Source organism: Oncorhynchus gorbuscha, linkage group LG19 (assembly GCF_021184085.1).
Source record: "Oncorhynchus gorbuscha isolate QuinsamMale2020 ecotype Even-year linkage group LG19, OgorEven_v1.0, whole genome shotgun sequence".
NCBI classification, from domain to species: Eukaryota; Metazoa; Chordata; class Actinopteri; order Salmoniformes; family Salmonidae; genus Oncorhynchus; species Oncorhynchus gorbuscha.
Window position 1 is genome coordinate 23634632 of NC_060191.1, and position 18982 is coordinate 23653613.

At 43.9% G+C, this 18982-nt stretch overlaps 1 protein-coding gene across 1 annotated transcript in view; it reads left to right on the top strand.

The window, feature by feature from the left end:
• The window catches only part of slc9a1a (solute carrier family 9 member A1a), a 45108-nt gene that overhangs the window by 21303 nt on the left and 4823 nt on the right, over positions 1–18982 (top strand). Inside the window, exons 2-11 of the mRNA XM_046313410.1 lie at positions 2781–3244; positions 6970–7220; positions 9468–9685; positions 10234–10436; positions 12352–12441; positions 14484–14554; positions 15447–15623; positions 15951–16074; positions 16640–16741; positions 17880–17961. Of these exons, the coding sequence (XP_046169366.1) occupies positions 2781–3244; positions 6970–7220; positions 9468–9685; positions 10234–10436; positions 12352–12441; positions 14484–14554; positions 15447–15623; positions 15951–16074; positions 16640–16741; positions 17880–17961 (1782 nt within the window). The remainder of the gene's footprint in view (positions 1–2780; positions 3245–6969; positions 7221–9467; positions 9686–10233; positions 10437–12351; positions 12442–14483; positions 14555–15446; positions 15624–15950; positions 16075–16639; positions 16742–17879; positions 17962–18982) is intronic.

Sequence of the window (18982 nt, forward strand, 5' to 3'; positions counted from 1 at the left end):
ATGTGTCTTTTAGTCATGGGGAAACTATTGAGTATAAAAAAAAACACACACAAAAAAAACGGGGTCCCCAGGAATTCTGCTGTGACAAAATGGGATCCTGGCTGAAGAAGTTTGAATACCACACTGTCTTATGTACTAGTACCAGCATGACTTAGGCATTCCGACAGCTCCTCAGAAGTAGTTTGGTACAGGTTGTTTCTCAAGCTTCTATTCAGTTACCACTTGCTTAAGCCTAACTGTGTAATGTGGTTGGCTGGGGCTGAGATGTAAAGCTAATGTCTGTCTAATTAAAACAGCCCGCACTCTATCAAATCGGTTAGGGGTTAATGATTTTCTCTGCATATTGTGCATAAACACAAGTCTCTGAGAGAACACGGTAGGCTACACGCCAAGCTCACAAACCCCTCTTCGCAAGAGGGATGCTCATATCTCCACAAAAAAGGCCGAGCCAGGTGGCCTGAGCCTTTTGTAGTGCCTTCCAATTAGTTTGTGTTATCTTATCTCCTTTGTTTTCCCACATGGAGATGCTTCCTGGGATTTGTGGAATGGAGCCAGTTTCCTGACGAGGCCGGTTGAAAGGCGAAGAGTGCCCCTAGCACCACACATCTCCTTCTGTGAAGATTAGACCTCTTTTGGCTGTTTCTCAATGGACTCTGCGGTAGTGCTTTAAAACGGCAGCAGTGCGTGGAAGTGTGTGTCCAACACTGAAAGTGTTGCCTTCCAGCTGACTGAGTTGATGAAAAACATCAGATTCCCTGTATACCCGGGAGATTGCAGGTTTTTTTTGTACGTTCAAGAAGGCATCATCTGTGAAGACATTGACAAAGTTCATTGTTTCTATAATTTGCAGACTCTTACTGTTTTCCACCGTAAGCGCTAGACTCCTGCTGTTTTACACGTTCCTCTCCCGACCTCTTATCCTTGAAAACCTCTGACAGTGATTTAAGAACACGGACCATTACGTAACTAACACTACAGTCTGCAAATGATGACATGCTAATTAGCTATGCTCAGGGTGTGAGCGTTGAAGGGCAGTTTACTTACTTGCCTGCCTGCCTCTCATCTCCTCTCAATGTCCCAGTGGGATCACACCCTGTGTTAGCCAGGCCAGATGGTGCTGCCGACGTGCCACCCTTACCCTCATGCGGCAGCAATGTAAATAGACACTGTGTTGATTCTGTGTCAGGGTTTCGTGGTCAGACTACAGAAAGGCTTTAGGAGTAATGGGATTTGATGGGTCACAGTTTCAGATGCCCTCCATTGATGGGCTAGCCTGTCAGTTCAAATGTCTCGTTCTATTTCCCCCCTTGAAAACATTTGTCAGGTAGTTTCCACTTAAGGCTTGAAAAGGCATTCGTTTAGCAGTTTCCCGGGCCCAGACATTTCAAGACATTTCAATGTAACTAAACTAAGGATGTTTTAAAAAACATTCTTATATCTGAAAACCAAAGTTTCATTGTGTTAAATGGACCACAGTTTGGGTTGGCCTAAGTGGTCATTTTGTTATTGAGAAGTGTCAAAGGTCACTTTAGGTCACTCAAGGTCCCTTTTGTTATTAATGTGGTTTACTCATCTCTGTTTTCCCCTATGACAGTTTAGAGGTAGTACCACAACCTGTCTAGTAGATGGCAAGGTAGGCCCATAGGCCTGTTCAAAAGCACTGAAAATCCTGATTCTGTGACCTTGATATCGTGGTATCTGATTTATTGTCTCAAAAACAGCCAGATCAATCTGAACCTGGATAGCAAGAAAATAGGATTACAGGATCATTCATTCTGATCCAGATTAAGCGTTTTGAAAAACTGGGCCCTGGGACTAAGCTAGCCTGTCTGAGCCTGCATTAGCCAATGTTGAGACAACCAAACTGTGTTGCCATGGCAGCTAATTGTAATAGCTTTGTTGAAATAAGGAAATTGGATTAGGAAATAAACTATCAGAAAAAAAGGACCATCTTTTTCTGTTAGAAATGCCCACTTAACCCGGATGCCAGCCGTGTGCCGCCACAGGAATCGCTAGAGCGTGATGGGACAAGGACATCCCTGCCGGCCAAACCCTCCCCTAACCCGGACGACGCTGGGCCAATTGTGCGACAGAGCCTGGACTCGAACCCAGAATCTCTAGTGGCACAGCTAGCACGGCAATGCAGTGCCTTAGACCACTGCGCCACTCGGGAGGTCCCATACTAGGCCTCGTTAATGTGAAGTTGAAGTTAACCTTTTTCAGTCAAGTTTTCCTCAGTGGCAATGTCAAATGGTCACAACGAGAATGGTCTGTGTGTGGTTTCTCTCTGAAAGGAGTCACATGATTCATATTATGAGGAATTTGCTTTGCATAACTATTTCCACCTCTGACAAAATACATGTGATACTGTGGTTGTGTGACATTGAAAATGCGGCCCACTCTTCTCGTGTTCTGACTTGCAGATTCTGGCCAGATATCAAGTTTGTTTCCTCTGTGCGTTTTCACACCCACCAGCCATATCTACGAGGCCTAGATAGGCTCTGGTCTGTTGAAATGGCACTTGTGCAAGACAGCACTGGCATGTTAAATTCGCTATGAAAGAGAGAACAAATAATGTGATTCTGTTCCACTTAAGTCTATTCTGAATATGCATTTGGTGGGGCTTTCAACTCAAACCGGTTCAGTGAGTCACTGGTGATTGTTTTCTGGTCCTTATCTTCAATGAGTTTGTAGCTTCAGGCGACTGGTACATTCCAGATCCCGCCTAGAAAGTGTAAACCTTGAGAACATTGAATCTAATCACCTTCTCCCTCCCTCAGGGTTCCACCTGATCCCCCGGCTGTCCAGCATCGTGCCCGAGTCCTGTCTGCTCATTGTGGTGGGCCTCCTGGTCGGCGGCCTCATCAAGCTGGCGGGCGAGGAGGTACCCCCCGTGTTGGACTCCAACCTCTTCTTCCTGTGCCTCCTCCCCCCGATCATCCTGGATGCGGGCTACTTCCTGCCCATCCGGCCGTTCATGGAGAACATCGGCACCATCCTGATGTTCGCCGTGGTCGGCACCCTGTGGAACGCCTTCTTCGTAGGGGGTCTCCTCTACGCCGTGTGCCAGATCGAGGGCACATACCTGAGCCAGGTGGAGCTGCTGCCCTGCCTGCTGTTCGGGAGCATCATCTCAGCCGTGGACCCGGTGGCCGTGCTGGCTGTGTTTGAGGAGATCCACATCAACGAGCTGCTGCACATTCTGGTGTTCGGAGAGTCACTGCTCAATGATGCCGTCACTGTGGTGAGTGGTGGATGGGGTGGTATGCAGTGTAATGCAGGGCAATACAGTACAATGCAATTCTAGACAATCAATGAATGAATTACAGTACAATCACATCAGGGTTTCCCCCAATAATAGATAATGTCATGCAGTACAATACTATACAGCACTATGCTATGCACTACAATACTATACAGCACTATCCTATGCAGTACAATACTATACAGCACTATGCCATGCAGTACAATATCAAATCAAATCAAATTGTATTTGTCACATACACATGGTTAGCAGATGTTAATGCGAGTGTAGCGAAATGCTTGTGCTTCTAGTTCCGACAATGCGGTAATAACCAACAATTAATCTAACTAACAATTCCTAAACTACTGTCTTATACACAGTGTAAGGGGATAAAGAATATGTACATAAGGATATATGAATGAGTGATGGTACAGAGCAGCATAGGCAAGATACAGTAGATGGTATCGAGTACAGTATATACATATAAGATGAGTATGTAAACAAAGTGGCATAGTTAAAGTGGCTAGTGATACATGTATTACATAAGGATGCAGTCGATGATATAGAGTACAGTATATACGTATGCATATGAGATGAATAATGTAGGGTAAGTAACATTATATAAGGTAGCATTGTTTAAAGTGGCTAGTGATATATTTACATCATTCCCATCAATTCCCATTATTAAAGTGGCTGGTGTTGTCAGTGTCAGTGTGTTGGCAGCGGCCACTCAATGTTAGTGGTGGCTGTTTAACAGTCTGATGGCCTTGAGATAGAAGCTGTGCACTATGCACTATGCTATGCAGTACAATACTATACAGCACTATGCTATGCAGTACAATACTATACAGCACTATGCTATGCAGTACAATACTATACAGCACTATGCTATGCAGTATAATACTATAAAGCACTATGCAGTACAATACTATACAGCACTATGCTATGCAGTACAATACTATGCAGCACTATCCTATGCAGTACAATACTATACAGCACTATCCTATGCAGTACAATACTATGCAGCACTATCCTATGCAGTACAATTCTATGCAGCACTATCCTATGCAGTACAATACTGTACAGCACTATCCTATGCAGTACAATAATATGCAGTACAATACTATGCAGTACAATACTATGCAGTACAATACTATGCAGTACAATACTGTACAGCACTATCCTATGCAGTACAATACTGTACAGCACTATCCTATGCAGTACAATACTGTACAGCACTATCCTATGCAGTACAATACTGTACAGCACTATCCTATGCAGTACAATACTGTACAGCACTATCCCATGCAGTACAGCACTATGCTATGCAGTACAATACTATACAGCACTATGCTATGCAGTACAATACTATACAGCAGTATCCTATGCAGTACAATACTGTACAGCACTATGCTATGCAGTACAATACTGTACAGCACTATGCTATGCAGTACAATACTGTACAGCACTATGCTATGCAGTACAATACTGTACAGCACTATGCTATGCAGTACAATACTGTACAGCACTATGCTATGCAGTACAATACTGTACAGCACTATGCTATGCAGTACAATACTGTGCAGCACTATACTGTGCAGCACTATACTATGCAGTACAATACTATGCAGCACTATACTATGCAGTACAATACTATACAGCACTATGCTATGCAGTACAATACTATACAGCACTATGCTATGCAGTACAATACTATAAAGCACTATGCAGTACAATACTGTACAGCACTATGCTATGCAGTACAATACTGTACAGCACTATGCTATGCAGTACAATACTGTACAGCACTATGCTATGCAGTACAATACTGTACAGCACTATGCTATGCAGTACAATACTGTACAGCACTATGCTATGCAGTACAATACTATACAGCACTATACTATGCAGTACAATACTGTGCAGCACTATCCTATGCAGTACAATACTGTGCAGCACTATACTATGCAGTACAATACTATGCAGCACTATACTATGCAGTACAATACTATACAGCACTATGCTATGCAGTACAATACTATAAAGCACTATGCAGTACAATACTATACAGCACTATGCTATGCAGTACAATACTATAAAGCACTATGCAGTACAATACTGTACAGCACTATGCTATGCAGTACAATACTGTACAGCACTATGCTATGCAGTACAATACTATACAGCACTATTGCTATGCAGTACAATACTATACAGCACTATGCTATGCAGTACAATACTATACAGCACTTTGCTATGCAGTACAATGCTATACAGCACTATGCATGCAGTACAATATAATAAAACCAAACTATATTTTCAGAAGTAGGCTACATTCATCCTCCATATGAAGAGGACTGTGTTGTTAGTTGATCGTGTTCTTATTGGCACAAGAAATCAGAATAGCCTCGTACCAAATTAGGCTGATTTTTGAATTGGGCCTAGTCTTTTAGGAAAATCCCACCATACTTCTGTCACTGGATATTGAATTCATATCTAGCTAACATTTAGCTCCTCAACAGTGATTGGTTGGTTAGGTTTTTGGTGATTTTTGTGACCTTTTGATGCGAATGCTGGCCCAGTTTAGTGGGCCACCAGAGGCCAAATCTATTTTCAATGATTTTCTCTCATGACTTCCTTCTCTTTCCTCTGAAACAGTTGTGAGATGGACCATCTCTCTCTTATGGGTTGGGTTGGTCATTGAAAATATAAAGTAGAAAAAACATTTTAGTTTTTTTTTCTTTTACTGTTTGCGTCCGTGCATGAAGCAGGCATCACAGAGGCCTACTAAAAATACGCTACTGTTCTGTAAGTAGCTTTGATTAAGTGTGACATAGTGTGGAATATATTCTGAATATATTGTGATGCACAGTGGTTCCTGTTGCTATATTTACTGATTATACTGTCTCCACACACTGACTGTTTTGATAGGACCAGTTCACTTAAAATAGCCTTGGAGTCATGAGACTTAAATGAACAATAGTTCAGCCGAACCATTTTATTATTGTGGGGCAGACAGGCGCCCGTGTGCAGAATTGTTCTGCTATGTTCAGTTTATTTGCAATACCAGGACAACATGTTGTAAAAACGTTCATCTTGGAAACCTAGAACTAAAACCTCACCTTTTTGCGTCATATGCTTGATTAAGTTCTGAGGGCAGATGTGTTGGAAAAGATCATGGAAGAGTGGAAGTAGGGTGGTTGCTCCACCCCCTCTCTCTGCAGGTTTTGGGCAAGTATATGTGCCCCCCCCCCAATAAAGTGAAGATCAGTGAAGAAAAATCAGGGCCCCTCGAATAAAGTTCCTTGTTAGTTGTCGCATCCCAGTCTGTTGCTATGATACCATTTATGTTGAGTGCATCTGTCCACGAGGGATTGGGAACATTTATTTATATTTTCTGCAGTGACTATACCGACACGTTAGGCCATATAATATCACTGTTTTTTATGCCACTCAGTAGACACTTTTATCCACAGTACAGGGAGTGTATGCATTTTAAAGGGGTCCCAGCGGGTGGCACACTCATGACCCTGGCGTGCTAGCACCATGCTTTAACCAACGGAATCCAAACCAGTTGTTTATTTTAGATTATTTTCAAATCCCCCTCCATTCTCTGTAGGTCCTATACCGCCTGTTTGAGGAGCACACTCGGGCGTGGGTTCTGTTATTCTCTGTACACTTGAGCCATGTCTCGAAGGTCTCTCTCTCTCTCCCCCCCCCCCTAGGTCTTATACCACCTGTTTGAGGAGTACTCTGGTGCAGGTGAGGTAACGCCGATGGATGTGGTCCTTGGGGTCATCTGCTTCCTGATTGTGTCGCTGGGCGGCATCGCCGTGGGCGCCATCTACGGTATCCTGGCGGCCTTCACCTCCCGGTTCACCTCGCACACCCGCGTCATCGAGCCCCTCTTTGTGTTCGTTTACAGCTACATGGCCTACCTCTCGGCCGAGATGTTCCACCTGTCTGGAATTATGGCGTAAGTAGGGAGTGTGGGGCACACACACGCTCACAGACAGACAGACACACGCACACATACACACAATCTTTCTAGTGGCCAAGGTTTTATGAGTTTCTCGGTCATGAATCATAGATATTGTTGAGAATAAAAAAGGTTTCTATGAGTTCTGTTTAGGCTGGTTTAGTGTTTATAATGCATTGACAGAGTGGCTGTGATACGTGACCTTTTGAACCTGTCCGGCTGGTCCATCAACACCATTGATTCTGTGTTTAGCTAAAGGAAAAGTATGACCATGTTTAATCCCTCCATTATCTTCTACGTTTCCTTGGAAAAAGATCTCACTCATAAAGTGTACACTGAATTAGATTCTTAGCTTCTTAGCAATATTTCTGACTAAATGGTCAAATAAATCAAATGTAACCGGGTCTGTCCCAGCCAAGGACGTCTGTACGAATTCTATCAAAACGTCAGTAACTCACTTCCATGTCGTGACAGGCCAACGGATGTGCAGCCCAGAGCAGGGATACAACGCTCAATTTACAGCCCCCTGTCACGCCTCTGGCCCGAACACCTCCCGTGATACATATCATTCTCATCTCCCTTCCTCTCTTCCGCTTTCGTCTCCTAAAAGGGGTCGAGGTATGGAATATGGATCATAAACATCGGTGCTGCTGATGAATTGAGTTTCCTGTCGGTGGGTTTTACAGGAGCAATGGTAGGACTGTAGGACAATCTGTTCCCAGGCCTGTTGGCACTCTGTCCGTGCCTTCCATCCTAAATAGGATTTGGATTAGTATATGGTGCTTTTTGTCCAGTGCTTGTATATGAGATCTCGCCCCCCCCCAGAGTGAAATTGAGCGGAATGATGGACTGCTGCAGTGTGTTGTGTAAGGGAATGAGGTAGCTAGCTGCCCTTAATGTCACTGAGGAGGGTTGCCTCACGCTAGACACGAGGAATAGAGAAGTGGTTGAAATGCTATACAGGGGAGTGGATGTGCACATCTTAACTCTGGTTCCGTATGTCCAATCACACTGAGTCATTGGTTCACACGTGGAACAAACTCGTGGAACAAGCTGAGGAAATGGAGCCCTTGTTTCATAATCTCTTACACCAGTTTGTTTTGGAAACTGTGTATCCTTGTTGCAATGGTTCTACTATACGTGAAATACTTGCTCTCTTAGCATGTAAATACTTTAAAATATATATATATATCTATACTGTATTGTTTTTTTTAACCAATTTAATTGATGTGACTACTTTCTATGCCATTTCAATGAAGTACGAGACTATAACTTTGTCATTAGCATGAACTTGAATGTAATGTAGCCTATATTTACAATGTAGGTAGTTGGATTCATGTAGTAACATGGGGCCTCGTTTACCAAAAGTGTGTGCGCGCACAAAAAAATACATATCTCGTGCTCAGTTGTCCCACAAAGGTTGACGGGAAAGTGTATGTTTCTCCACGTACAGCTCAGACATTTCTTACGCACAACTTCTCGTGGTTGATTAATTGTACTGCAAGCAAATGTAGTTTTTTTTATTGTTTGGAGGAAAGGGAAGTGTTTGATGCACATGAATTATTTTGCTGGTAGGCTCGTAGAAATCGGTCAAATGTAGGCCTAATGATAAAACGGATTCCTTTGCCGTTGCTAAGGCGATCAAATAGCATCGTGTAGTCTTAACCTATTTATTTTACATTTGTCATATAGGCCTAAGTCATAATCCTATGGCAGGACATGTCTCTCCTTTTCTGACATCTGGTTTATTCCCGCGACACAACAAATAGTAGACTACCATTTACCAACTGCTCATTCAATAGCCAAGAATGCTCGAAAGTAAATAGACCGGTCACCTATTTGACAGTATGTGTAGGCTACAGTGCTGTGCGATAGGAGTGCGACGACATAGCCTATATAATCTGAGCCTATACCAAGGAAAGAGATGTGAACACAATCACGTATTGATAGGATATGTCTTGCGACTCTCACGATTCTATATGTATTGCTTTCCGGTACGGCAATTGGATGTTCCCAAACATATTGCTCACTATATGTCGGCTGCAGAGAGACAAGTGAGGGCATGAGAAAACAACTAGTTTTGAACACATCCAATTAAATACTAAAATGTACTTGTGTCTGGAGTTTTCATTTTAAGATGCTACAATTCAGAATAGACATTAAATGACGGAAAACAAGAAAAGGTTTCTTTCTCAGAGAACAAATTTATAATCATCCTCCCTCTCTCACTCTCTCTTCCCCCAGGCTGATTGCATGCGGCGCTGTGATGCGACCCTACGTGGAGGCCAACATATCCCACAAGTCCCACACCACCGTCAAGTACTTCCTGAAGATGTGGAGCAGCGTGAGCGAGACCCTCATCTTCATCTTCCTGGGCGTGGCCACGGTGGCCGGGCCGCACGCCTGGAACTGGACCTTTGTCTCCGTCACCGTCATCCTTTGTCTGGTGTCACGTGTCATTGGTGAGTCGGACACGGACACCTTCTTCACGGTACTGTACCAGTCTCTACATCAGATTCCAAAAGATAGTGAGAGAAATGACGTGGCCGGCTCAACTTTCTCATAGTTAGTTATAATTTGATCAAGTTGTTTCAGTAGAGGATACAGATTTTTAACATCCTCAATTTGACATGGGCAAGTTATTCTTGGAGCCAGACTGAAATACCAGTCACTACATTTGTTAGGTCATGAGACCACTATTTCCGCTTGGTCCTCACATCGAGGAAGCCCAGGTTTCAAGACTCGTCAGATACACGTCCCTAGAAAAAGGAAGCGTAAATATTTCTTCAATGTGTGTTCCAATGTTTCCAATGTAGTGTGTGGGCTCTACTCTTCTTTCTCAGAAGCTTTTGATCAATTTGTAAAGGGAATCCTTGACCTTTCTTAGGTTCTAATGAGGCTGGTATTGTCTGTGTGTAAGGAGGGAGCAAACATGGAGTCAGTCAGATAAAAGGCCTTGAAGGTTGACTCGCTTCTGCTCTCTCCCTCCCCCTCTCCCTCTCTCTCTAAGGCGTGGTGGGCCTTACCTTTATCATCAACAAGTTCCGCATCGTCAAGCTGACCACCAAGGACCAGTTCATTGTGGCCTACGGTGGCCTGCGAGGGGCCATTGCCTTCTCCCTGGGCTACCTGCTAGACAAGGACCTCTTCCCCATGAGGACCATGTTCCTCACCGCCATCATCACTGAAATCTTCTTCACCGTGTTTGTACAGGTGGGTACTGGGCCAGTCCTTTAGCCTTGTCCCTGATCTGATTTGTGCTGTCTAAGCACCTTGCCACGCCTATGACCACAGTTGTCATGCCAGCCATGGTTGCCACGCCAATGACCATAGGAGTTGGCAAGACATCACAAAAAGAGCTGGTACCTGGCTAGCAACCCTCGAATTCTGCTTATGTCTTCAGATTTATAATGAAATCGAAGGCACTCTTTAAATTATGGCAAGTTAGACTATCAGATAAAAATGTATCACTGAGTGAACACTAAATATAGGAAGTAGGGCTGGGCGATCTGGCCAAAATCTCATATCCTGATATAGGTCATTTCAAATCCCAAACCACGTCCATGTGACCGAAGTAGCCCCTCTTTTAGGTACGAACTCCGTGTCTCCGTGCTCTGTGTCACGTTCACTCCCCTCCATGTTTGTTTGTGTTGCAAATTTCCTTCCACACGCAAAGCGACGTCCAATTGACATATTGCCGTGAAGAGTGTGATTTCCGACACAACGAAATAAACGATAGAGCATAATATTAAATGACAGATGTTTTTCTACCGTCACACGATATATATCGCCCAGCCCTAATAGGAAGTTGACTATATTACAGAGTGATTTTGGGTCAAAATGGGTTGCTTTGCTGCTACATTGTGCTGTTGCCCTCTTGTCCCTAGTATATTTTAAGGCCTAAAGTGTTCAATGATTTTCATGGTTTGTTGGCAGCCATTGCTACTGTATGCTAGTGTGACACAAGGTCACTGGAGCTACACACACACACACACACACACACACACACACACACACACACACACACACACACACACACACACACACACACACACACACACACACACACACACACACACACACACACACACACACACACACACACGCTGTCTGTTTGAAGCTCTGCGCGTCAGATATTCCCCAGTCCTGCAGAGCTAACTCATCTTACAGTGAAGCTGTTGATGCATGCTGAAGCAGTAGGACACTCGTCATCTGGCAGAGTATCCCCAAAATGGCAGCTACTAAAATAAAGCCTTCTATAAGCCTTTTGTGAAACAAATGTCTTCAGTAAATGACTTCTTCATTTTTCACTCAGCGCTGGCAGTCTTGGATGGATTGTGTGTGTGCGTGCGTGCTGGCAGGGGTATTATTTAAGGGCCAGAGTCTGTTGTCATCCACTTAGGGTATAATAGTTAACCAGATATACTTAATCTCCTTATGAGAGAGAGAGAATGATACGCTAAAGCCTACACACACGGACACACACACACGGACACACACACACACACACACACACACACACACACACACACACACACACACACACACACACACACACACACACACACACACACACACACACACACACACACACACACACACACACACACACACACACACACACACACACACACACACACACACACACACACACACACACACACACACACACAGTGGAACAGGATGAAAGAGATTGATAGAACCAGTATGCCAAATGGTATTGTAACCAGCACTGAGAAATCCTTTTCCCAGCATGCCTCAGTCGTGGATGGAGCGGCCTTATGCACAAACCACCAACCGCCTGCGCATAACTTCATTTAAATGCAAATGTTGCTTGACTGTCTAAATACACAAAATGGATACAGAATACAGTAGCTGTGGAAATAAACGACATGAAAGTCGCCCCTCAGCCAGTGCTTCTCTTAGTGCAGTGACTTTGAGGAAAGGGACAGCGTAAACACCATGCACACGAATGGAAGGTGTTGAAATGGACATTACAGGCTTCTCTTGGGTCACTGGTGTCGCGTAGATTTTAAAGATGGACATTTTATCATTTGTGCGTCAGGATCACAAATGTTACCTTAGTAACCTCTCCCTTTCTCTCTTTCTCTCCTCCTCACCCTCGCAGGGCATGACTATCAAACCCCTGGTGGACCTGTTGGCCGTGAAGAAGAAGCAGGAGGCCAAGCGCTCCATCAATGAGGAGATCCACACCCAGGTGACCTTTAAACCCCGTCAACCCCCTCACAGCCTGGCCTCTCCTTCTCTATCCCCATCCTCTGTAGCCGGACCACCCATCAGACAAGTTAATTTCCTCCTGGGATATAGTTAGAGTGCTGATATTTTAGGATCCAAATGGCAAAACTGATCCTAGATCTGCACTGCTACTCTGAGACACTTTATAAATACAGGCCCACATGCCCTGGTCAGGTTATGACATTTTCAGTACAAGAGCAAGAAACTGAAGCTGCACTGCAAGGCTGGTGTTGTTCACTGTAATTGTCTAACCAGCTTGCCCTGTAAAATGGGCTATTGCATTAATGGCTGTGGTTAAATGAATGATTTGGTTATTTCAATCTGAGGGATGTCCATTTGACTTTGATATGAAGTATCTGTCCAGATTACAGTACTGTCATTACATGTACAAATCTGTCGTTCTGCCCCTGAACAGGCAGTTAACCCACTGTTCCTAGGCCATCATTGAAAATAAAAATTTGTTCTTAACTGACTTGCCTAGTTAAATAAAGGTAAAATAAAATAAATAAATAAATGTTGAGTGCAAAATATTTCTCTGCACTTCCCCCCCTATCTGCCATTAATGGAATAATCTTCTAATTTATTTTGTCTTGCTGACATTGCCTTGCTGGGTGGTTTTAATAATGGAACGCAGCATTCCCCTGCTTCCTCTTAACTCCCGACTAATTAAACTTCCTGCATTGTTCTGTGGCTCCCAATGGACCGTCCTCTCATTCTCCACTGTCTCCACTGACTCATCCACCATGGGGGCCAGATTGGCAAGTGAAATCCCCCTGCGTAGGCCGAGCTTCCTCTGATGCTACTGATCATTCTCGCTCTGCCCTGGAGTGACCTCTGAGCAGCACGGCACACCGTCACTCGGCAGCTCCTGTTGCTAATAATAGCCACAGAATAATGGCACGTACTGTACACACACACACACACACACACACACACACACACACACACACACACACACACACACACACACACACACACACACACACACACACACACACACACACACACACACACACACAGTGTCTCTCCGGGGCTCTGTTGGTTCTCTGGTGCACAGAGGAGCGATGAGTCACCGGCGCTCTAGGCTAGATGCCCTGGTTAGCAGCTTATAGCTTCTTCTCCAATGTAAATGGCAGTGATGAAAATAAACAGAGCGGTTCTAGGACTCCTGGAGTGCACCGGATGAGTGGATGAAGGGTGTCTTAAGAGCCCGGTGGAGTCCCTCTCAGGGCTTTAATGTCAGAACCATTGTGTTTGTGGTCTCACAAATTGCTCAGTAGGTTGTTTTGATGAATGGATATTTGAGGTTGCCGTTGTTTTTACTTTAGAAAGTCTTTATCTCTTGCCTAGTTGGCACCAGGGGCTGATCCTGATGCACTGTGTCACCTGGCCTGAGACTTTCATTATAATGTTACCATCTATTGTGAGAAATTGAGAAGTTTTCTTCTACCAGAGGTAGAACTAATGCAGAAACGACTGTCAGGAAAGTCCCTTGGCTGCCCGAAAATATTGCTATGCACGTCGGTTTTCGATGCGAATTGAAATAAATTCAGTGGCACGACCAAACTGCGTGTTCCCATAGCAACTCTGCATGTCAAACTGTCCCTGTGCAGAACTGTCACAGCAGTGGCCGTAATCAAAATACAGGAGCAAAACTGACCACCGGCTGAACGTCCTCTGTCAGTGCCCATTTCTCTGCTTTAACCTGTGAGTGTGATGGACATCATCTAGAGCTAATTCTCTCTCTATTCCTGTTGCAATGCAGCAGAATCTCTGTGGGGAAAAGGCTCCTTAAGGGATAATCCAGAAATGACAAAATGGTGGCCTGTGTGATGTGGACAATATACTATTTACATGTCATAGAAACACAAAAAGTAGTAACAGATTAGGCTTGGTTACACTTTTCACTTCACCTTTTTAAAAAGCATTTCAAATATCTGCTTCTCTTGTTTGGTTCGCGTAGATACAATATTTGGACGTAAACGTTGTTTTCTCCCCTTCTAGTTCCTGGACCATCTGCTGACTGGCATTGAGGACATCTGTGGACACTACGGCCATCATCACTGGAAAGACAAGTACGTAGCAAAAGGATGGACTTAAAAGGTCACGGTGACGAGCGCTGTATATATATTTTTCACTGTATTAAAAAAACATTTGATTACCTCTTAGGTTGAAGATCCTGAACCGTGACGACTTTCTATTACACAGTCCAGTCATCTCTGTTTGTAGTCTATTGCCTTCTGTTTGACTTTAACAAAGATCCCAAGGCTAACTCTGCAACGTGGCGGTGAAGCTGCGATCCACCAGGCGTTGGCAGTAGCACCTTAAGTGGATTATCTTTCAGAACCGATGGTTGTCCTTCAATGAAACCGTCCTGAACCCAATAATGTTTTTGTGGCAGTTACTCTCTCAAGAGAACCACGTGTAAAGATTTGTTCAGACAGCTCTGTAAGCTGATTTAAAAAAAATGTTTTTATTGTATCACCTGACAGTTGTCATATTTCACCTTCAGATCCAGTTCCCAGACAGACTTTAGAGCTTTGCGATAACTGTCTAACTGGATCGATCTCTAGTGTAGAGTCCCTCCTTGGATTTAGAGCAAAAACTCGGCTCATCCTACAGCGGTCTGTTTTCACAATGTGTGTTCCTGCCAGTAACAGCACTGTCTCCAATGTTTTGTGTGTGTGTGTGTGTGTGTGTGTGTGTGTGTGTGTGTGTGTGTGTGTGTGTGTGTGTGTGTGTGTGTGTGTGTGTGTGTGTGTGTGTGTGTGTGTGTGTGTGTGTGTGTGTGTGTGTGTGTGCTCTACTCATATTCAAGAGCTTTTCATCAATTAACCTTTATAAGGGTTTAATGAGGCTGGTAATGGCTGTGTAATATAGAGGGGCAAGAAATGGAGGCAATGGGATAAAAAGGCTCCAAGGTTGACTTGTTTTCTTGTCTCTCCCGATCTCCTCCTCTCCCCGCAGGCTAAACCGCTTCAACAAGAAGTACATAAAGAAGTGCCTGATAGCGGGTGAGCGCTACAAGGAGCCGCAGCTCATCGCCTTCTACCACAAGATGGAGTTCAAGCAGGCCATCGAGCTGGTGGAGAGCGGCGGGGGCGTCAAGCTGCCCTCCGCCATGCCCTCGCAGGTCTCCATGCAGTGAGTGCTCCTTATTTCCCCCTCCAGCTCCTTTTAGCTCACCAGCTCTACACTTGATAGCCATTTCCACATTGTTGCGTTAGCCTATATCCTCGTAAGCCTGTGTGTGTGTCGAGTGCCAGAGAGGTTTGAAGGTCAAGAGGCTGAACTAGCAATTACTTCCTGTAAATAACTGGTATGGGAGAAAGTGCCTGAAATCTTTCTCGTGGGTGTTTACAGGAAGTAATTTCTAAGTGAGTTAGAGCTTGGTAATGGCCAAAATCAACCATAGTTATCCGTAGAGCCACAGTCAACATGTCTCTTGTTTTTCTCCTTCCTCTCTCCCAGGAACATCCAGCCCAAGAAGCTGCCGCCCGCTGTAGCAGAGCGGGCCCTGCCTCAGTTCACCAAGGGCCGTGAGGAGGAGATCAGGAAGATCCTCAGGAGTAACCTGCAGAAGACCCGCCAGAGGGTGAGCGCTGATATAGGATCAGATTTCCCCCACCGCTAGTCTGAGGGGTGTAGGGAGGGCAACTGCAAAGCTGATCTCAGATCTGTTTGTTCTCGATTTGGGGTATGCTCTCAGCTACTAATGTAGGAATTCAGATGCTCACTCTGTTTGTGAAGAGAGAAGACAATTTTGCATATTATAATTATGCCATTTAGCAGATGCTTTTATCCATAGCGTCTCAGTCATGCTTGCATACATTTTACATTGCTTTCTTTGCCATTTCCTCATTAGTATTGTCAAACGTTAAATCTCTTAAGATTATGGTACTAAAGTAGACATAAGCCTGCACATTCATGAATACAAGTGTGCATTGTTGCTGTGTGGTCCTAGCTTAGACCTCCCTGTCCCGTGGTGCGAGTTGAATGAATGTGTTTAGTCTCTCCTTCCTCCCAGATGCGCTCCTACAACAGATCCAGTCTGGTGCCTGAAAAGTGTATTATTATTATTATTATTATTATTGTGTGATCCTAGCTCTATAGCATTCCTGTCCCATAGTGTGTGTTGTGCGTGTCGTCTCTCCCTCCAGCTGCGCTCCTACAACCGACACACTCTCGTGGCTGATCCTTTCGAGGATGGATGGAACGACTTCCTCCTGAAGAAGCAGAGGATGATCGAGCTAGAGAAGAAGGTAAGACCAGCAGACTCTCCTGGCCTGGCTAAACCAGATTGAACACTGTGTTCACCATTGTTGTGCTCACTTAGTCTGGAATTCCACTAATTCAGTTCAATAGAACTATATTTATCCCCTCAAGGGCAAAAAATAAATAAATAGACAGATACAAGGGATCCTCCCCAAAATAACAAACAGCCTATTTTCTGAAAGAGGGTGGATTAAGGATGGAAGCCCACATGGCCAAACTCTGCTGTTTGGATTTGGTCAAAACATTTATTCTACTGGATGAAACAATGAAATGTAGCAAAATCAGTTTTGGAAGCCATGCTAAGCCTCCCCCAGACATAGACAGAACTTCAACAGACAACCAGACACAAAGTTCTCTCATTACTCACAGTTGTAAACTTTTTTTTTAAACAATCGCATTAATTCAGCCTAACTTATTATGGATTTAGTCAGTGTTCCATAAATTGCCCCCCCCCCCTCCACTCAATGAATTTGCCTGACACAATCAGATCCTGATTAATTTATGCAGCTTTGTGGCCCGGAGGCCAACTTGCATTTAATCCGTCTCTAATTATGTAATGAAAATGGAAGCAACATCTTGATTAAATAGAACTGTTTGATTAAAAAGGACACTGTGGGCCGAGGACACTGTAGACTGAGGACACTAGACTGAGGACTATGCGGATCCTAGCAGAATAGTTCATTTTGGAAATGAAGTAACATTTGAATTGATTATAACTTTTTAAAAGGACACTGTAGAGTGGAGGAAAACGCTGATCCCAACAGACCGGTTAAACACAATTTACTGACCTGTCAAACTTTAATAGCACTTTTGTATTCAAGATGTGTTTTGGTTGGGTTTTATGATATTGGCCTATCTAGTGTTTGGAAGTATTGCTGTAATGCATTGATTTCTGTATTGCTGACCTCACTAAAATAATTTCCATTAAAACGGACAATAAAGTATCCCTATTGTATCGTAAATAATATGGCTGTATGGCACTATGCTTTCATCTAAAGTGACTGGCAGTCGCCGACAACTCATGCACGTAGTGAATACTGTATGTCTGATGCGGGAATCGAACCCACAACCCTTGTATATTGAAAGGGTTGCTGTGTGTGTGTGTGTGTGTGTGTGTGTGAACAGATGACAGAGATGAGTAACTACCTCACGGTCCCTGCCGCACCTCCCGACTCCCCCACCATGTGCAGAGCCAGACTGGCCTCGGGTGAGTCCATCCTACACCCACATCACACCCTGACACTCCCTTTTTTACACTTTCGTGCCGACCTCTACCATTACTGGTCTGGCGCTGATATTTCTATTCAGATGGTCCTTTCCCGCATGGTTCCAGGAACTATGGTGGTTGTGTAACTTGGTAGTGTGAATCAACATGAAAGATGATGGAAACGGACTTGTTCCATCTCAGAACTTTTTCGGCACCTTTGCACTTTATCACTTCAAATTATTTTGGGGAGTTATGAGTCGAAAGGAATGCAATTTGCTTCAAATGTAGTATACTTAGTTTGGCAAGATTGTTCCAGTTAATAACGTTGAAATGGCTGACAGTGATGCTATCTTCAGAATGCACGATTACATTACTCTGTTATGCAGTAGGCCGCTCCACCTTTTATTGTATTTCTACTGGAAATAGGTAAGTTGGCATGTAAAGCAGCATTGCGCTTGGTTTTTATTTTAGACAGTGATTTCAAAGCTGAAAAGGCAGGGGCCAAAGTCATTCCAGGTATGTAGTACAGTTCTAGTGAGTGTAGAATGTGATGGGCTGTGGCGGCCAATAGCCTTGGCTACAAACTTACTGTATATGCATGTAACTGTTGCTTGTTTCCATTTGTAAATGCAATGTGCATTTTTCATGTGGTTGACACGATCAGGTTACGGAATGATCCAGCACCACAGTTGTGGTGTAATTGTTTGCGATTGTGTATATACACATTTAAAAAAGTGTAATGTGAGTGTTTTTGTGACTTTGAATGTGTATTGTATATCTATTTTTGTTTGGGGAACAGTTTAAGTATTTGTTCTAGTCAGGGTTGGCCAACCCTAGTCGTAGAGAGGCACAGTGTGTGAGCTGCTGTTCTAGCCCAGCTCAACACTAGCACACCTGCTTCTACTAAACAAGCCATGCCATGACTCTGTAGAACGGTCACAAATACAGATATATGGAACAAACATACACCTGACGTGTAGAATATGAATTGGGTAAGCTCTATTCATGACATTTCTATCTG